The sequence below is a fragment of the Fukomys damarensis genome, unplaced genomic scaffold (assembly GCF_012274545.1).
Source record: "Fukomys damarensis isolate Sample0158 unplaced genomic scaffold, DMR_v1.0_HiC HiC_scaffold_4, whole genome shotgun sequence".
NCBI classification, from domain to species: Eukaryota; Metazoa; Chordata; class Mammalia; order Rodentia; family Bathyergidae; genus Fukomys; species Fukomys damarensis.
In genome coordinates this window covers 595,025-610,425 of record NW_022900916.1, presented here as the reverse complement: position 1 = coordinate 610,425, position 15,401 = coordinate 595,025, and the positions used below count along the sequence as shown (strand labels likewise).

At 46.8% G+C, this 15,401-nt stretch overlaps 1 protein-coding gene across 2 annotated transcripts in view; it reads right to left on the bottom strand.

Annotated features, from left to right (window-relative positions):
* Positions 1–15,401, bottom strand: part of Elapor2 (endosome-lysosome associated apoptosis and autophagy regulator family member 2) — a 61,463-nt gene that overhangs the window by 6,152 nt on the left and 39,910 nt on the right. The window contains exons 17-19 of one of the 2 annotated variants that reach the window (XM_033756460.1): positions 7,920–8,046; positions 5,723–5,901; positions 4,563–4,728 (exon numbers count right to left, since the gene is read on the bottom strand). In XM_033756460.1, coding sequence (XP_033612351.1) covers positions 4,563–4,728; positions 5,723–5,901; positions 7,920–8,046 — 472 coding nt within the window. Of the gene's footprint in view, positions 1–4,562; positions 4,729–5,722; positions 5,902–7,919; positions 8,047–15,401 lie in introns of those variants that run through there. The other variant, XM_033756462.1, reaches the window with a different exon arrangement.

The window sequence follows — 15,401 nt, the reverse complement described above, 5'->3', positions numbered from 1 at the left end:
CCAAGGGGCTCTCAGACGCACCTCTGCTAGCTTCCCTGGTCACCACTTGACCTGAAACTGTTGGGAGAGAGGTAGAGGCATGGCACAATTCAAACAAGGGTTGGACCAGGGAAGGAAACAGCGAGACCCGGGCTGGGGTCCTGTGTGCCCTTCAAGATGAAGCTCCTGCCTTGCACATGTGATCACACAGCAGGGTGTGAGTGTTGCTGCTCTTCCCCTTGGAGGAGAAAGCAGGCAAGAGTTCCTGGGTGGAGAAGGAGCAAGAGGTCCCTGGAGCTCCTCCCCTTCTGTAACTGCCAACAGAGTGAGGTGCGTTCCACACGTTCTCCTCCCTTCTGACAGCCGCTGCTCAACACAGATGGTTCACACTGGTGTGCAGTCAGATGCCTCCTGCCCGACAGCCCCTCCTGGGTCCCACACAGTTCAGAGAGGCTGGTAGAGGTGCCTGGGGCTGTGCAGGAGGTGAGCAGGGCCGAATCCACCCAGCAGCCAAGGGGGGACAGGGCAACTGTGGTGTGACACTGCCCTGCAGACACAGGGCCCCACAACATCGGTCACCCCATAGCACACATCCTTCAAACCGGACCTCACTCACGGGCTAGGTCAAAGGCTCCCTCCCAGAAGCTGGCCACACTCCACCTCAGTGGTCTCACAGCCCTAAGGACAACTGTACATAAAATGTTCTACAGCTAGTGACCTTGCCAGCGGGAGACTCTGGCAGCAGGGGCAGCCTCACCTCCGGCTCCCTTGAGTTTTAGATTCCTTGCCCCAATACCGCTGCTGGATACAGCACTTCTGAGAATGCTGCAAGCTGTGACCAAGCTCCTGAAAGAACTGAGTCTCATTTCCACTCAGACCCTGAAAAGTCACGCCCATAGCTGGTTAGCAAGGTGGGGAGGGTCCAACCATCCTTGCATCCTGAACATAAATGTCATACATTTGAGAGCTAAGCCAGCGTGGCCTCCACAGCATCTCCAAATAAGAGTACGACAGTAAGTCCTTAAAGGTCACCCTCACTCTCCTGCACAAAACCAGTCAGTGGAGCCAGTGGCACACAGTCCCGTGGCACACACAGGCCTGTGCACTCTGCCTCAGGTGAGCTGGCACCAAAGTGTCCACAGCTGCTATGGACATCTACGTCCAGCCTCAGTGCACACAACCAAAACCCACACAGCTTTTCTGCTCAGTGGGCAGAAACCAAAGGGTCCTCACAGACCTGGACAATAAACCCTTACATTTTTACTGCCTTTTGAGCTATGACAAATCTGGTTTATTTGCCACTTGAAAAACTACAGACTGGTACAGTAATATCACCCTTCTTTGGGGCCCCGAACCCTGGAAATGCACTGAGCTTCTGTTCAGATCATGTATACCATTCACAGAGCCACGCCCAGGAAGCACTGCCTCGTGAATGGCTGACACAGAATCAAGCTGCTGCAGAGGCTGCCCGAGACCAACAGATACAGCTGCTGCTGGCCCCATCCCAGCACCCACCCTGGAGAGACGCCTGATGTTACATCACAGACACAGGGTGCTGGCTTTTTCTCTGGTGCAGATGACCGAGACAGACCAGGGACTTGGAAAATGGCCCATCTTTTCCTCTGAAGCTGATAGCTTCATACCTGTGACCCCCTTTGGGCTGTTGGGGGTCCTCACCCTGGTCAGCTAACTCTAGCCTTGCCATGTCCGCCCCTGAACAAATCTGTATATCGTCTGTAGCCTTATGGATGATCTGAACCCTAACAGGTACAGTTCTGATCACAAAATCCACCTAGAAATGGCCAAGAGCTGAGGTACGCAGTGGACTTCATGTGCTTCCTGTCCTCCAGAGGCACATGGTACCACTGAGAAGAGGCCTTCTCAGAAAGGGAAAAGCAAAGACCTGACTGTATTTCCCTCACCTCCTCCTGCTTCACATAATTTAAGAGAGGCAGTTTGGTCACTAAACATGGCTCACCATGGAGGGGATCATTTCCCCTTGGCCTCCTCATGGACAATCATCAGGAAGGGACAAATGAACACACATGAACACGCTCCACAAACACCTTGTCTGACAGTCCAGGATTCTGCATGGCTATTCTGAGCAAGACGTGTCTTTATTTGCTCTGCAACCCCCAGGCTGTCTCTAGTGACAGCCTAGCCAGGAGGCTCAAACACTCTCACCTGCATTCCTGCCTGACTGATGGCTGCAATTCTGGATCAAAACCACAAAGATCACTTGCTGAGTATTTCACTCACCACATGCTCGGCCAGGGCTCACATGGATAAAAGTGGGGCACACACGGGGTCTCCACTGTGATTTAAAATGTTCCTGCCCCTTTGGCACCTGCGTGTTTGGGAGAACAGACCTAGGTCCCAGTGAGGGAAGAGTAGAGGAAGAAGTGACGGATTCTAGAATGGGATGGCAACCACAGAGGGGACGACACTGCAGACTCCCAGTGGGGCTCTGGGTGGCAGGACCCCCGCACAGAGGGATGCAGTAAGAGGCACCATGGGGACCAGTGGGCTCTCAGAGAAGCCTCGTCACTCTGCTGTGAAGGCAAATGCCCAGCCTAGCTCTCTCAAGCTGGCAGAAGTACCTTTAACTTCACTGACTGTTGCATCTGCCTCACCCACCATGTGCCCTCATCACAATCTGGCTGCCATTCCTTTAATCTCGCTGAAGAATCCATCAGATGCACCAGATCATGGCCCTTGGCATCTTGGTGCCAGGGTGAGTGTCAGGCTGACAGAAAGCCTAAGGACTTGAGGAGAAAGTTGTCTACCGTTCTGAGGGAAGGCCACTGGGTTACGGCATTCATTCAGCTAGGCTGGTCTGGGACCCTGGAGGGTGGCTGAGGTAATAATGCAGACTGGCCTCATCTGCTGCCTCATGTCTCACCGATACTGGTTTTGTTTAAATTCTGTGTGAAGTAAATTGATCTGATCCCAGCCTCAGCGAGCCATATTAATTGGAGTGGTGGGTAGACTCCTATACTGCAGGGAAAATTCAGTAGAAACCAATATGGCAAAGAAATGAACTTCGGATATCATGGAGATAATTCTCTGTGTTTTCCTTAAATTTCTATACAGCTTTTGAATGAGATACTGATTTCCTTCTATTCTAGACTATCTTTTTAAGAATTGTCGCAAAGAAAGCAGCCTTAGAAGATAAAGATACTGTCTCCTTCCAGAGCAAAAGGGAGACTCACATACAGCCCCTTTGAAGCAGTGGGCAGGCATTCTGCCTGTCTAGTACAGCAAAGGTAATGACTCCTTAAAGTCAGGATGGGCTTACTGGCACCTATTCTGAAAATTCAGATCTCCAAAGCTTAAAGTTCCTTTCTAGTAGTGCAGCCAAGTGTCATCATTTTCTCTGCATTTGGCCCAGTGGAAGTAGGACTTTGGAAACTGGTTGGACTTTGGAGTCACTGACTGGACCTCTGGGAGTATTAAACTGTCCTGTGTCTCTGACCAGGAGTCTTACATCTTTTAAAGTATCTGTGAACCTGTGGCAGTCTCAATTGTTAGCTTGCAAGTAGGGAAAACTTCTCAGTTCTTAACAGTCATTATGTTTATTATCCCATTGTATCAATAGCTCCCCCAAACTCCCATATTACAAGACAAAATTAAATAAGCATTAGAAGGGGAAGATAGTTAACTTATTTCATTAATAGTCTCCTATAATATAAGTATGTTCCCAAGTTAAGAAACTAAGAGGAAATGATGACTATTACTGTCTACAAATGTAGCAATTTGTCACGTCTGTCCTGCTGGAAATCACTTTACATGCATTTTCTTTCTTCTGCATCATTCTATTTTTAATTTTGAATGGATAAGCTGGGTTTACATCTTTTAAGTTAATGATGGAGAATGTCAAGAAAATGTTTAAGTTTCACAGTATGTTTGGGTACAGCAGTCACTCCCAAAGCCAGAAACTGTGAATCCCTCTGATGTGCTACCTCAAACGTCTCAATCTTTTATGTAAATTTTATTTTTTCTATGTAAAATAATCTTGTTGTAAAATAAACACAAAAATATGTATGTATAAGAGATCTTTGGTTAACTAATTTTTGTTCCTTAAAATTATAAAATAAATTATCTTTGTGAAACTTGAAATATTACAAAAATGTATTACTTGAAAGACTTTGCAGTCTCTATAGCTCCCTGTTCCCAAAAGTAGCTGCTGTTAATAGTTTGCTATGCACATGCTAACATGAATATGTATTAATGGAGATGTGATGGTCTTGCTGTTTTCACTTTACCGTGAACCTACTGACATATCAGTACTATAAATATCTCCACGTTAACGGCTACGGTCCCACACCCTCCTATCACTTCGACATAAAGAAGTTTCTCACTTAATTTGTATTGGTGGTGTGTAAGTCGTTTCTGCTTTGTTGGCCAGAGAAAACGCTGCTGCAGGGAGTGTTCTGTGTTTGCACCATGTGCTTCATACGAGTGTAGGATGAACACCACTGAGATGTAAACAGTGGAGCGGCAGGGGCTGCATACGTACTCTTAGGTTAACAGAGCCCTGATTCATAGATGTTTAGTACTCCAGGTTAATATCCTGTTCTCACCTTTGTTGCAAAAGATTTGAGTTTTCCCAGGAGCGACTGCTTGTTGGAACACATGACTTCCTCTTCATTCTCTTCCCCTTCCATGATGGCACAGCTGTCTGCAGCTGGGAGCTCACCCTCCTTCGAGTTTGTCGTCATCACTAGCTTCGAATATTTGTACTCCAATCTAAGTTGTGGAAAGTTAAATAATTATTAAGAAAGTGTGCACTTACACGAATAAAGCGTGCCAGCTCACCAAATGGTCTTCTCCTGATGTAGTTGCTCTGCCAACCTAAGACCATGGTTTTGTGTTCCCAATTATCAACCATCTAGATAAAAATACTCCCCAGCATGCCAGAGAATCGGTTCAACACAGTTAATTCTACTACTCATTTCACATTGACTGAACTTCCATGTGACGTCTGGAAAACAAAGAGACGCTCTGAGGTCAGAAAGCATTAATTTATTAATTTACTAGTATGTGGATGCCAATCCATCATCACATTTTCTAAAGTTCATAAGGATGACCATATTAAACAGGCAAGTGAGTTCATCCTTACTGCCCTTCTGCATCATTTACAGCTTTATGCTTAACTCACCACCTCAGACATGACAGTTGTCCTAGATAGTAGAATATGTATCTTCCACAGTCCCAGTGAGGTATCAATCATTACAAAACATCCAAACATGTAACAGATAAATACTCCCTCAGGGCTTAGGCTTGATATTCGGTCCCAGATTCTTGGAGATGTGAAGAGAATAAATGTGATATTTGTCTATATGCTGAAGTCTATTTCTTTCCAAATATCTGCCCACAAGAATTTGAAAAGAAAAAGTGGAGCAGGAAGACATTATGATGTTATGAAAAGAAAAACCAGAGAACTTGTCTTCCAGTCTCAGCTCTGCTGCCATCTATGTGGCAAACTGTAGCTTTTGTTTCTCTCTGTGATAATAACTGAGTATAACTTAGTGATCTTTATGTTCTGTGGTCTTTCTATGATCAGAATAATAATCACTTGCTCAGCTCCTTTCTCAGATGCCTTTCTTGTAACTCCTTCACTCAGAGAAATGTCTGGCGCCTTTCAGAGAATCTACATGAACTAGTTAACTAAAATTTTAAGGCACAAATGAACCCCACCCCACCCCAGTTCTTATGTGATTGTTCCTGAAAAGTTGCTTACTTTTGATTCTTTTTCCAGAAGTAGCAAGTTAGGGCCACCAGCAAAACAGCTGTGAAAGCTCCCACTCCAGCTCCCACTTTTAGCCAAAAGTCAATGGTTTCACAGGTTGACAGCTTTTTCTCAGGCAAAGAAATCCCTTTAATGCACCATTTAGGCTCATTCCACACGTACAGGGTTTCCTTTTAAAACAAGCAAATATAACCACAGATGACAGGAGAAATGAGATGCAGAGCCAATCATGAAAACCAAATTTGTCCTTGGGTCAACTTTTCATGTAGCAGAAGAAAGAGCTTGCTAATCCCTTTCTCACAGAGGGCACAGAGGATTGTTCGGCATTCCCTTAAGAAAATCTCCAGAAAGAAAAGACAGAGACACAAAAGAGAAAGGATAAGGAAATAGTAAATGAAAGTGCAGCGCCAGATAAGACATGGATTTCACATCAGAGGCACTCCCTGCATGCTGAGGAGGCTGAGCAAAAATGACTCCCTCCAATACATCTCTGGGGGCTATTTTCCCCAAATTTATCCAAACCTAACTTCTTCATCACATTTTTGAGAACATGATTACTATATAATAATAAACTGCTTACCATAATAAATTAGAATGGCTTTCACTCCCACCCCAAACATACCCGTAACCCAGCCTGCCCTCCAGAAGGGCAGACAACCTCAGCCTCAGGGCACGCAGCACCCTGAGGTGGCCAGCTTGTGTGGCTGGAGTGAGGACAGACATACAGACCGTGTCTTCTTCTCCAGGACAAATAAGGGGGCACGTGTCAGTTAACTGCCCACCCTGGGCCCAGGCACCCTCCCAAAGTAGGCAACTTGGTTCCTCCAGGGAATAGCAAGGTACAACCCACCAAGGAATGATACAGTCAACACAACAGATCACAACCAGAAATGTGAAAAATGAATAAATCAAGTAAGGCAGTTCAAAAATGAAAATCAGAATTCAGGGAGGAGTTCTTCATACCTTTCAACATATTTGGCAACCAGTAGCAATCCAAATGATGGCTATACTCAGTAACAATAAATGACACAGGGCATTGTTTTGCTAATCAAGCCTCATTAAGTTTTCTGGCATTATGACTGTCACCTTATGAACTGCCTAGCACAATAGCCCCATAACATTTATAGGTAAAACATATTTTTGCAGCAAATTTTCAAGTAATATGTAGGAGAATCTCATTTACTTTGAGGAAAAGTTTAAATTAAGTTTTGGATAAGAACTTTAAGGTGTTTTTTTTTAGCAACGGTATTAGTGATTAAAACTTTTAAGTACATGACAACTGTAACATTTTCATTAAGGTTAGAATAAATAAAACACTTTTTAAATGGGTGAGATAAGAAATACAGAGGTGTTAAAATTCAGCTGCTGCATCTCTAAGTGAAAATCATGTCCACACAGCAAAAGATGCAAACCTAAGTCAGCAAAAGTGACTGCATGTGAGGTGTGTTCCACAATGAAAATGATTGTGTGTGGGTGTGATTCTGTCAAAGCTTTAATGCCCAATGAAAATGGCGAGCTCTAATGTCTAGTGGTAGTCTGCTAAACATGCTAAAAGTTCAAATTTAAAAAGATGCTCGTAAATCTGTAATGCTTATGTTTTTCATAAGCTCTTCAAACACTATAAAAGAAAAAATCTTTCTCAGTGAAACTCCCTAGTCATCCCGTATTAATTAGAAAGCCTTATCCCTTCATCTAACCACAAAAGAAAAAAGAATACCTAATATACAGCTGAAATGCTTATTCTTCCAGCGGGTAGATATTTTTTGAACAGGATTAGGATACATTTACTGATAAATTTAGCAATCTCTCCTAGTGCTAGCAGAGCATCCAATCGTTGTGCTGAGTGGCTGCAGATGTGATGCCCGCGCAGCTGAGACCCCTCCGTAAGAGCACTTTCCTCCCCAGCTGTGCGGTCCCTGTGTGCACCAGCTGTGTGTGTCGGGCTTCACAGGCGTGTACACCGTGTACTTGCACAACTGGGGAAGGGCACTTCAGTCACCGTGAAGGAAAACGCGTGAAGTGTGGGACAAAGACGGACTAAGCGGGAAGACGGTCAGAGAGCCGGACTCCAGGGCAGGATTTCAGCCTGCTGTCCTCACTCCTCACGCACGACACCACCCTGGTTCCCCGGGTGACAGAAACGCAGTGCAGCCGCTGTCACGCACACTCCTGAGGGCGGGGGCCTCACCTGCAGCCCTCGCTTGCAGGCGCCCTCGATGGCGTGGAAGTCGTGCTCCGTGCACAGAGGACAGGCCTCAGCGCTCTCCCACAGGAAGTAGAAGGCACACCCATCACAGGTGCCTGCTGGGCACCTGCTGGAATGAAAAGAGACGACACCGCCTGTCAACGCCGAGGTGCCCACCGTGCTGGGGCGCAGGGTGAGCCCTGAGGGGCCGCGGCCGCATAGCTGCGGAAGGAGGGTTAACACAGCCCACGGCGAGCCGTGAGGATGGGGCTGGGACCTCACACCCTGCAAAGGGGATGCATCGCGACCACGCAGCAGCCCCTCAGTGACCAGGGTATCTACTGAGGTTTCTGCCCAATAAAATCACGGTGCTGTGTCCTCAACCCCTCGTCCACAGGGTGTGGCACCGTGTGACTCCCGGATCTTCCCCAAAGTCTACATGACCGGGGAACATTTTGCACTGATTCAGGACAAGGAGGCATCTGTAACTGTGCAACTAAAGACCCTCAGGAGAGAGGACTGCAGAGCTGCTACAGATCAATGGGATGAGTGTGTTCCAAGTTAAGGGGAGGATTCTCTGGGGGATGGATGGCAATGTGTCTTTTACTGTAATAGAATTTCTATTTTAAACATTAACCACGTTTTAATCACACCTCATGTATACAATCAAGAGAAATGAAAGCATATGTCCATTAAAAAGTGTACACAAATGTTCATAACAGCATTACTCATAATGGCCAAAAAGTGGAAACAACCCAAACGTTCATCAGCAGATGAACAGATAAATAAATCTAACATATCTGTTTTAAGGTATACTGCTGGCCATGAAAAGAAATACAATAGTGACATATGCCACATTTTCTTGAATCTTGAGAATGCTGTGCTCAACGAAAAAAAGTCACAGAATTTCACATAGCATGTGATGCCATTCACATGAAGACCCACACCTGAGAAAGGGCAGTGGTTGCTTGGGGCTTGGTACAGACAGGGGAGACCTAAAGAGCTCAGAGTGCCTTTCTAAGGAGACGCAGGCCCTGCTGAGGGTGCTGTCCTTGGAGCAGAACAACGCCCAGGACCATGGAGTTTTGGAAGGGAGGGAGAATGTGTCACACCATGTCCCCACAAACCAACCCATCACAATGTCAACAACTATGTCAGCCCATGGAGAACAGAGGTCAGCGCCCCTGCAGACCGGTACTGATCACTAGGCAGGGCCTCAGTGGACCCTTCTGAAACACAGCTTCCTGGTGGGGCTGCCTGCTCTTGCATGTAGCTCTGCAAGGTTTAAGTGGCTCGGCTTAGCCCAGCATGGCTTAAAGTTAACCTGCTGCCACCAGGCACAGAGTCCTCAATGAAGCTGGACACTCTCTGGAAGGCTTCTCAGGAGCACAGCTGCTTTGCTGGGGAACTTGTTGACACTAGAAGAACACTGCCCCCCATCCACCACAATGGCAGCTCCTTCAACCCAGCCAGGTAAACAGAGGCTTCCCCCTGCCCACCGCCTACAGACTTGGCGGACAGACACTGTGTGCAGCTCTCCTGACCACCACAGACACAGGCAGACAGAGAATACAGACATTTAACAACCCACCTGCTTAGCGCTTTCAGGCTTAGGATGCAGGAACGTGAGTGGCAGTGCAGCCTTACAGTGGCTTCTTCTACGGTTCAGCACTGTAATTTTTCCTGATTTACCTTTCAGTACAGTACCATAGTTTTATGGTCTGTCATACAATACAGTACTACATGCAAGAGTTATGCAAATAAAAACAAAGTCATTACGTTGGAGTTTCCTTTGACCATCTCTTTGTTCGGAATATTGTAATGTGCATCCTACATACAATTCCTCACTTATGACCAATTCACTGAATGAGCCAGTCTCAAGAATGTAACTTGGTCATTAAACAAGGAATGTCTGTAGTGAGAATCCAGAAAATACTCAAGTTTTAACAACATATGCCTGTTTAATTATCGATAGAGTCCACAGTCCTATTTTTCGGTCTTTCAACAAAGTAAAAGTTCATACTCTTAGTTGATATATTGAGACTCTTTAGAATATGGACATTTAAAGAGAATTACCTTAATTCTAACCAAGAATGGACCGCATTTCCTATGCCTGTGTGCTGCGGCTGAAACAGATGTAGTAATATAACTAACAGCAATCTTCTTTACGTCTCACTCTACCTGAGGCCCAAGGCTTTTGGTGAGAGCTAAGAGCATCAGGAGATGGTGAGTGGAAAATGGCTTGACTGTTATCTGCCTTAATCTATCTGCCCAGTAAAAAGAGTAATGAATATAATCCAGACTAAGAAACAAACGGAAGCTTAACAACAGATGTGAAAACAGCCAATGAAAACCGTGCCACATAAAGCATGACCTCTACTCTCCACTGTATGCATCAGCAAAAGCAATGTACACTGTTCTTTTTAAAAACAGAAGGTAGCATCTAGAAAATTCAAGAGCAGAATTGTTGTTGCACAACAATGAAATGCAATTTTAAAGGTGATTATATTTTCTAATCACTTAGGGAAAATCTCCACCATGCTTCCTGACTCACATCTCTCCCCTCCAAGTCATTTTCAACTTTATATTCCCAATACGGAGAAGCTGTAAAGGTGGGGAAAACAAACCACGGCCAGGGCTGCCGCACAGTGAAAGAGCCCTTGCACCAAACAAAACTAAACCAGTAAATAAACACATATAGACGTACATACTCAAACTATTTACCTGGGGGGAAAGACTTAAATTCAAAAAGGAAAAAATGAATCAGAGTTTCAACATCTCAGAGAGAACACTCAGGTTGCAATTCTGACTGAATCAGAAGTGTGTTTTCACACACATGACTCATCGCTTCTGCCCGCTGCTTTATCTTTGTTATTTGCTAACTTCGATATCCGTTTACTGCCTTCAAAGGGCAGTTACAGCAAATATGACAACAGAATAATTCGGCAAAGTTCAAAGCTCTGCAAAAACATAACAGACCATTAACAATGCACATCACTCTCTAAGGAATGGACAGAACTTCGGAAACCACCACCAAGAACCAAAAGGCTGACAGAGGTGAGGTCCCGACTGCCACTGAGTCCAAACACCGCAGTGACTCAGTGCCGTCCTGGGCAGACCCCGCTCTCCTGAAGGTACTCGGAAAGCGGTTCAGGGTAGAACCCAGCCCTTGATTCTTCCACCCCAATAAATGATTTAAAATGCTGAACGCCCACATGCAACCCTGCCATGGACCAAAGCGGCACAGCTTGAACCAAGCCTTCTCCAGAAAGTGACAAGGACCCATGCAGCAGTGACAAATCCCAGCAGCGCTTGTTTACAGGATTAGCAAGAGAACGTACAAGAGAAAGATTTTTAAAGGCCTTTTTTATAGGAGAACTAAAGAGCAAACAGCAAACTAGACAAACATTTTGCTGCCAAACAAACAGGTCTGTTTCTATCACTGGTGGCAATGACCTCCCCACCTCTGCCCAGCGTCCTGAGGCAGGGGTAGAAGCGCTGCAGCATACTTCCTCCCTGACCTCTGGGCTGGAGTCACAGAGCACAGGGAGCCAGCGTGTGCAGAGCCCACAGCCACGGCTGCGGCAGGAGGAGCTGCGTCCTGCAGGTCCCCACTGTGCTACGACCCGGGAAGAGCCTTTACAGGACAGTTGGGTGGACCCTGACTTCATTTCAATCATGAGCAAGGATCAGATCTCCTGGCTGCCTTGCCTGGCTTGTGACGCTGCCTTATATAAACAGGACGCCATGGCGACATGTCAGAATTCAGGCACACCATGTTTAGGAAGACCGTCTCAGACTAAAACTGGGGTACATATCTTGGGGCACTCACACTGAGCAACTCTAAAGAGCCTTCTTTTGGACAAACAGTCTTTCCTACAGCGGGATCTGTGAGGCTCAGCTGATGAAGTCATAGATAAGAATCCTTTCTCATGACCTCACGCTAACCTGGAGACATGCAGCTTACAAGGCAGCGTGGCTTTGTTTCACCAATACTTGTTCAGATCCCAAGCTCGTCTTTCTCTAGTGATGGTGCCTCACTGACCTTCCAAGGCAGTCTCGGGCCTCGGTCACCCTGCCGTATCCCTGGGACACTTCTCCCCCACAGCAAGGACACCACTGCTGGTGAGCTTCTCCCACAGCAGCGTCTGAGAAAGGCAGCAGATGCGACTGTCGCCCTCGGTGTGGGCAGTGTTGCTGGTGACATGCTTAGCTGTGGCCTCTCTGCCGAGAGCACCGGGTCGGAGGCAAAGGAGTCCCTCACAGGGGGTCCAGAGCGCCACCGTCTCTGGCTGCGATTCTGTGGGCTGAGGCTGGAAAGCACCATTGCTGGTGACACCCTGGTCTCCACACACTGCTCAATCTGGTGTCTAACACAAACACATTGGACTGAGAGACTGGTGCAGACCGGTGTCCGGGGAAGGCTTGTTCTGTTCCCTGATGGTGCTGCCTTGCTGTGTCCTCATGTGGTGAAGGCAGCTCACCCTCTGGGCTCTTCCTAGGGACACTAAGCTCATCTGAGTTGGCAGAGCAGCCATGGCATAATTGCCCCAAACACACATCCTCCTTATGCCCTCAGCTCGACTTGGCATTAAGTGAGGTTATTCAGCCTTTTACTCAGGAGGACATGAATATTCAGACCCCAGAACACCGACTTGGAACACAGATTTTTTTTGCCTATGGATCTTATATCAAGAGATACAAAAAATATACTGATCTCCTATAAACTCTTTCCTTCCTGAAGAGTCTATGCTAGGTTATTAAAAGTCAGCATCCAATCAAAATCAAAGTAAATTAACTTATATTCCCTAGTTTCTTCTGTTAACACAGTTTATATCTTTCTTGTAGAAAAACTTGATCATTCTTATTTCAAAACTGATCTAAAGACCTTATGAATGTTTTAGGTTACTGTTTGTTACGTGTTATGATTATTGTTAGTGTTGGAGTTGTATGATTTCAGCAAGTCCACCGTAGTCTTTCCATTCCTTAGCTTCAGTTCTTTTCAGGTATGCTCAAAATGCTTTTAATGACTTCCTACATTTTAATGTTCTAGGAGCATATCTGCTTTTAACAGTCTGCATTCTATTACCTTCTTAATTTACCTTGTACAGATGCGGATCCGTATCTGTCTGCAAAGCTCAGAGAGAAGATGAGGAGCTCAGTAACTTCAAATGCACAGTTTCTGGCTTTAGCACTCTTCCCCCAGTGAGCAAACCAACTACTACATTAGTGTCCAATAAATCTGATGACTCTGATGGAAAGACTCTAAATCACAGCCCGTGACCAAGAGAAAACACATATAGGTACAAACTCCCAATGATGAATGTGACCGTGATGTACCCTAAAATGTACCAATAAAACAGCGCCCATGGAGTGTTCTGACCTTGCACACTATCAGGACAGGACAGTGAAGCAGCCCTTCGTGACACTCATGAGAAGATGACCTTCTAAGACCACACTGATAATGAAGTGGATTTGGATTCTGAGAAGTTTTGGCAAAACAACTTTAGACTGATTTATAAACTATGCAATCATGGTCAAAAATTGGAAGGGAAAGAAGGCTGGGATTTAGCTCAGGGGCACTCTGCCTGCCTTGTAGGTGCATGGTCCTGAGTCTGATCCCCTGCGCACACGCACGCACACACACACACAATTTGAAGGGAAAGAGAGAGATAAAGATGAAGTTTTCATTTCAACTCGTAATGGTAATAAAGCAAACTGAGGAAGGACAATTCATTCATGTACCCAGGAGCTGTAGGTCCTGCTGAGGTAACCCGGGGACAAGTGTGCTTTCTGCCTCTTCTCTTGGAGTGCTTCTCTGAAATGAGGAAGTGGAGGGTGATGGCGAGATACGGAGTGAAAGGACACAAAACACAGTCAAGAAATCTGCCCATCTCCACACGCCGTCTGGCAGCTGGACTAGGGGTTCCGCTCTGTGCAGGGCCAGGGTCCGGCGGGACGGAGGGCCTTGTATGAAGTGGAAGAGCTTCTGCACAGTGCTCCGGTCCCTATCACTGGTGACCAGAGCAGAGACTCACTCTGTGTGCCTGGGATGTGGGCTCTGGGAGAGGGAGTCTGGGGGTGAATTTCAGGATATTATGGACTCCTGGGCCCAAGGAGCAAACTGCACTGAAAATCTCAAAAGACCACTCCGCTGCTGTTTGCACTTCAACGGCCTCAGGCCATCCAGACCCTGTGGCATTAGAGACCAGTGCACTGCCAGGCCGCACAGACAGCTGGGGTTTCCGCCTGTACCTGAGCTGGTGGCCCAGATGACTCGCTGCCCCTCCCGGGCCCAAGTGACACCAGGAGACACAGCTCCCCTTCTGCTGCCGCGAGAAGACGTGTTCCCTCCCTGGGCTGGAAGGCTCCATGACTTCCCAGGCCACCGAGACTCAGAGCCTCAACAGCAGGATGACATTCCTATCACTCCTGCCAGGTCTGCCAAGATTCTCGGGCCAAGGTCCCCCTCTGCCCGCAAGTCTCCCCCGAGGCTTCTCTGCCATCACAGGAGGCTTCCCAAAGCCAGCTGCCTGGTTAGCAGCTATCTTCCCTTGCACTTCATAAAAGTACAAAATAAATCCACCTCAAAAGCAGCCTGAGAAACCCGGCTTCATCGACATTTCTTTCCTGCTAGTGGAAAATCTTTATTTGGTCCTACAGATGGAAGGGAAAACAAGAGGGAGGGAAGGAGGGAAGGAAGATAGGTTGGTTCTGATTATTTCAGGGAGTCACTCTTTCCTGTGTTCTGCTCCCTGAGCGCCCCCTGATGCCCTGGTGGGAAACTGAGCCAGGAGAAGACTGAAGGAGGCACCTTGGAGCTGTGGTGCAAGCCGCTCAGCAAGCAGTGTGCCCGCCCCAGTGTGCATTACAACTGCACTAAAGCACTAGGGAGATTGGTGAAGTTGGCCACTGCAGACTACAAGTTTACACTAGGTGTTCAGAACACTAAGATGCAAAACACAGATAGAAACACACCTTAGGAAAACAATCCTCAACTACAAAATGTCCCTTATGACAGACAAGCGGTTCTCAAATTTCACTATGTACCCAAATTGCCTTGTGTTTTTAAAAATATTCTAATGCTTAACACTGACATTCCATAAGTTTTAGAAATCAATTTTTAAATAGATGTCCTTAGGTTTCTGCTGCAGGGGATCTTGAGAAGCTGAAAAGACAGTTAAGGTGCCCAAGGGCAGGCTGCCAGAGGTGAGAGGAAAGGCTTCTCTCCTCACAGGAACACCGGGTTCTCCATGCCATCACACAACCTGTGCCACCTCCACCCTGACATTGAAACAGGAGTCAGACAGGGTGACTGTTCCTACTTCTAATGCTGGACTGGGCCTTGGGAACATCACCAGCTGGAGCTGGAGCCCTGCGGGTGCAGGGCTGCCCATGGGGACACCCAGTGCGAGACCCAGAGGGTGGGGTCCGGAAGGAAGGTCAGCAGCGCCACAGGAAACAGCACGGGTGCCTGAACTGAAG